The sequence below is a fragment of the Polyodon spathula genome, chromosome 21 (assembly GCF_017654505.1).
Source record: "Polyodon spathula isolate WHYD16114869_AA chromosome 21, ASM1765450v1, whole genome shotgun sequence".
Classification (NCBI taxonomy): domain Eukaryota; kingdom Metazoa; phylum Chordata; class Actinopteri; order Acipenseriformes; family Polyodontidae; genus Polyodon; species Polyodon spathula.
In genome coordinates, this window is record NC_054554.1 from 7683832 (window position 1) to 7687593 (window position 3762).

The 3762-nt window shown below is 39.4% G+C and overlaps 1 protein-coding gene across 1 annotated transcript; it reads right to left on the reverse strand.

Annotated features, from left to right (window-relative positions):
- Nucleotides 1-1517: 1517 nt before the first annotated feature.
- On the reverse strand, nt 1518-3430 carry zgc:162592 (uncharacterized protein LOC561993 homolog). Its single transcript, XM_041222461.1, has 2 exons — nt 2614-3430; nt 1518-1825 (listed from the first exon to the last, which is right to left on the reverse strand). Exons 1-2 carry the CDS (start codon nt 3428-3430, stop codon nt 1518-1520), a joined length of 1125 nt encoding a protein of 374 aa, XP_041078395.1.
- Between the last annotated feature and the right edge of the window lie 332 nt (nt 3431-3762).

The window sequence follows — 3762 nt, forward strand, 5'->3', positions numbered from 1 at the left end:
GATCCTTGTTAAGTCTGTGACAGGCAACTAGAATTGAAGACCATTTTATATACATATATAAACCAAAAAAAAAAAAAAAAAAACCAAAAAAAAAAAAGGGGGGGGCTTTCCGAGCAACAGCAGAGCTAGGATGACATTAAAATTGAACTTGGCTGAAAGCACCTTAACCGAGATAAACACTTGTGATGTATATATATTTAAAATAAATAATTTTGGAGCTACTTACTCGTTAAATATTCTCTATTAAATGGCCTCAAAAGGAGATGTTTGCAAACTTGAAAAAAGTGCAGATATAACAAAACATTACAATAAAACTTGCTGTGATACTAAAGTGAGAACTTAACCAGTGCAAAACTAAATGTTTCTATTACAAGTAACCTAGTTTGTTTATGACTTCTGTCAACGCAGAAATTAATGTGAATGGAGTAACAAACAGAAAACATTAAAACTGACAGATAGGTTTTTGCAGTTTATAGTGCAAGTACAGATGAGGAATCTTGAATCTTTTAGCATAGCTTCCTGTACAGTACTACCAACTGGGAGGCTAAATTGCACTCAATTATATGCTGCACATCCATATATTTTAACAGCAATTTAGGTATTTAATTTGAAAAGAGACTCCATTGCCCATGAAACTAGAATATAATGGAATAAAGAAATGCATGCAAACTGCATAGAAGAACTAGACAGCTTTTGACTTTTAAACTGACAATCCCATTAAAAAGGGCAGACTGGGCAGGATTCTAAATGTATGTGGATCTGCTTCAGAATCATGCCCATCGATATGCCCCCTTATTCCAGTCCCAGCTGACATGTCAGGTAACTCTTAAAAGTTTAAACAAACAATCTGCTTTTCACAAATGCAAGAATATTCTCATCTCAGTAGTGAATTAGGAATATGTATACTTCTCCATATTTGGGGATAGTATAATAGGGTAAAAAAAAAAAAAAAAAAAAAAAAAATTAAAAGGGGAAAATACCTGCAACAGTGGAACTGAAAAGATTTAATACCAATAAACGATGTTGCAGGGCAAATGTATGCAACGCTTAAAATCCATATGAATTCTTAAGGTTCATTATGCATTTTTGGCCATTACTGTTTTCTTTCAAAACATTTCTGTAAGATATTATAAAACATGATATTTAAATTTAACCTCAAAAGGACCCATGACTTGCAAGATGCAAGTCCAGATTGTGGCAGGTAAATAGTTCATGACCAAGACCCTGAAACACAAAGCACTGCTTTCTGGTAGCTGCTATTGCAGCAACTATTTGTAGTTAATAAATTTTCACTAATTCTTAAATATATTTTGTTGGTTAAACCTTGCACGTTGAGAAAATGTTGCAAACAGGTTTCTAGCTGCCCTAAACCTGCGTTGTGTTTCACGTGAAAACACTGTAATCAAGTTGCTCCAGGTATGATGGAGAGTTGACAGATGCACCCAACCAAGCAACTAGTTTTATCTTCTATGTGCAACAATGCAAGTACCTGGCTGAAGGGAAAAAGCATCATGCTTTTATAGGTAGCTCTCCATGGAATGATGAGGCAGCAGGGTGCAGCTGGATGACATGCTGCAAGAACGCTCTGGAACGGAATTGTTGTTCTCCCATGCTTGACTCACCACATTGATGGCACCTGGGCCCCCAATCCCCACGCCCATCTCAGGGCACACTGGCAGACACAGCCTCCGCCCCAGCAGCTGGAACTTCCTACGGAAGCTGCGGTTCAGCCAAAAGTAGACTATGCAGTTGAGAAAGCCGTTGGCACTGGGCAGCCACACTGCCACAAATTCTACCCACTCCGGAACTCTGTGCCGTGAAATTGCTAGTGAGGAAGAAAACGATAATAACAACAACAACAAATTTTATCCCAATTGTGTGTAATGCTATTCTTTGGAAGTTGATTTCCCATGCACACACTTTATTTGATACATTTTGACAACATTGTTCTATTTGAAATGTCACCTTACAACTGCAACCCACTAACCTTTGGGAGTCTGGCATGCCTTGACCTTGCCTTGAAGAAATTGACCAATAAGTGTTGCTGAATGAAGCGAACTATCCCCAGCTAATTTTCCTCTCAGGCTCCAAGGTAAACAGCCGACCGATACAAATTTCTGGGTTGTTGACTAACTACCTATGGTGGTTACAGGATGCAACTCCACAATAAGAAATAAAGATGAGTAACCCAGCTCCACTTATTAGCAATCTCTGAAAAACTAAATTCAATTGTAACCGTAATAAAACAAAATATGGTACATATATTAAATGCTAATCAACCATCTTTGGGAACAGTGTTTAGTTTGCTAACTTCAAGATTTGAAGCTGGTGGCTGAGGAGGGGTTTCCTTAAAATAAATGCACATGTTTGGCAGATAGGAAATGGAACTGCAGGACAAGTAAGTCAGCGTTTAAAACATGTTTTTAATTTAGAAATACCTTACAATCTTATCTTGTTAACAATTGGGGAAATATTAAACTGGAGAATAAAGTATTCACAATCAAATAAAGGTAAATCCTGAACATGATTGTGGGACCATGGTAAGATCTTTGACAACTTAATATTGCCTTAGGTAGTTCAGTGTTAACCGTGTATAAAAAATAATACACTTGCCTGTGTAGATGATGGTGATCATACAGGGTGTCCAGCACGTGTAGAACACAATCATAACGGGCACAAGGACCTTTGAGGCGGAGTCCGGGCTGCTGCGGACCCCCAGATCGTGATTTTTAAACTTATTTCTTTGTCTCCTGGCTGTAAACCACAGACGGAAATTGGCAAACGTCATGATGATTGAGCAGGGGAAAAAAATGAGGGCTGTCAGAGTGAGGGAATAAGCGACATTACTTGAGTAATCTGGGTTGCAAACTAAGGAGGCGCTGGAGAAGTACACTTTCACGATGCCACCAGGGATAGAAATCGGCAACAGCAGCACAGGTGGAAAGAACCAAGCTACCGCGATCAGAGCCCGGATTCTGTTTTTCGTCAACACGGTGGGGTACTTCAGAGGGTAGAACACAGAGATGTATCTCTCCAGGCTTATGGTGGCCAGCGAGTAGATACAAGAGGCGAAAATCGAAGAATTGAAAAATGCCACCACGTGGCAGTACGAGTCGGGCTCGTCTTTGTATTCCCGAACCAGGCTTCCGTAGAGGTTTAATGGCATCACGATGAGCGCCAAGGCTGCATCCGCCCCAGTAAGGGAAATCAAAAAGTACCGGGTATTTTTAGACCAGCCAGCTACCGAGGAAGCGATCACTAAGATGACGGCCAGGTTACCCAGAATGATCAATGTCCCGAGCACAGATATAATGCAGATTTTGGCAGACCGGTTGGATAGTTCTCCATATCTTCCATATGTAGAGTTGCTCACATTCCCAATGGGGCCGTCGTTCTCCAGCGCTAACGTTAAATTGTGGATATTAAACATAACTTCTTGTTTGTTGGTTACCAGTTATGGTTATTGTTGTATTTAAAATATGAGGCACTAAACATACCAAGACAAACAGACATACACAAACGTGTTTTTTTTTTTTTTTTTTTTGTTTTTTTCAAAGTTGAATTTTCATTATAAAGACAAACTCTACTCAATGCAACTCCACGAGTTTAAATAGATCAACTACCGCCGATGAGCTCTTGGGTCAGCTGACGACCCCAACTAATTAACGTTGCTTCTCATCTGGGGCCTAATTTAAAAAGACAGCTACTACAAATTTTGTGAAAGTCTACCTGCACTGGTTCCAAGTTTCCATTCTTCGTTTA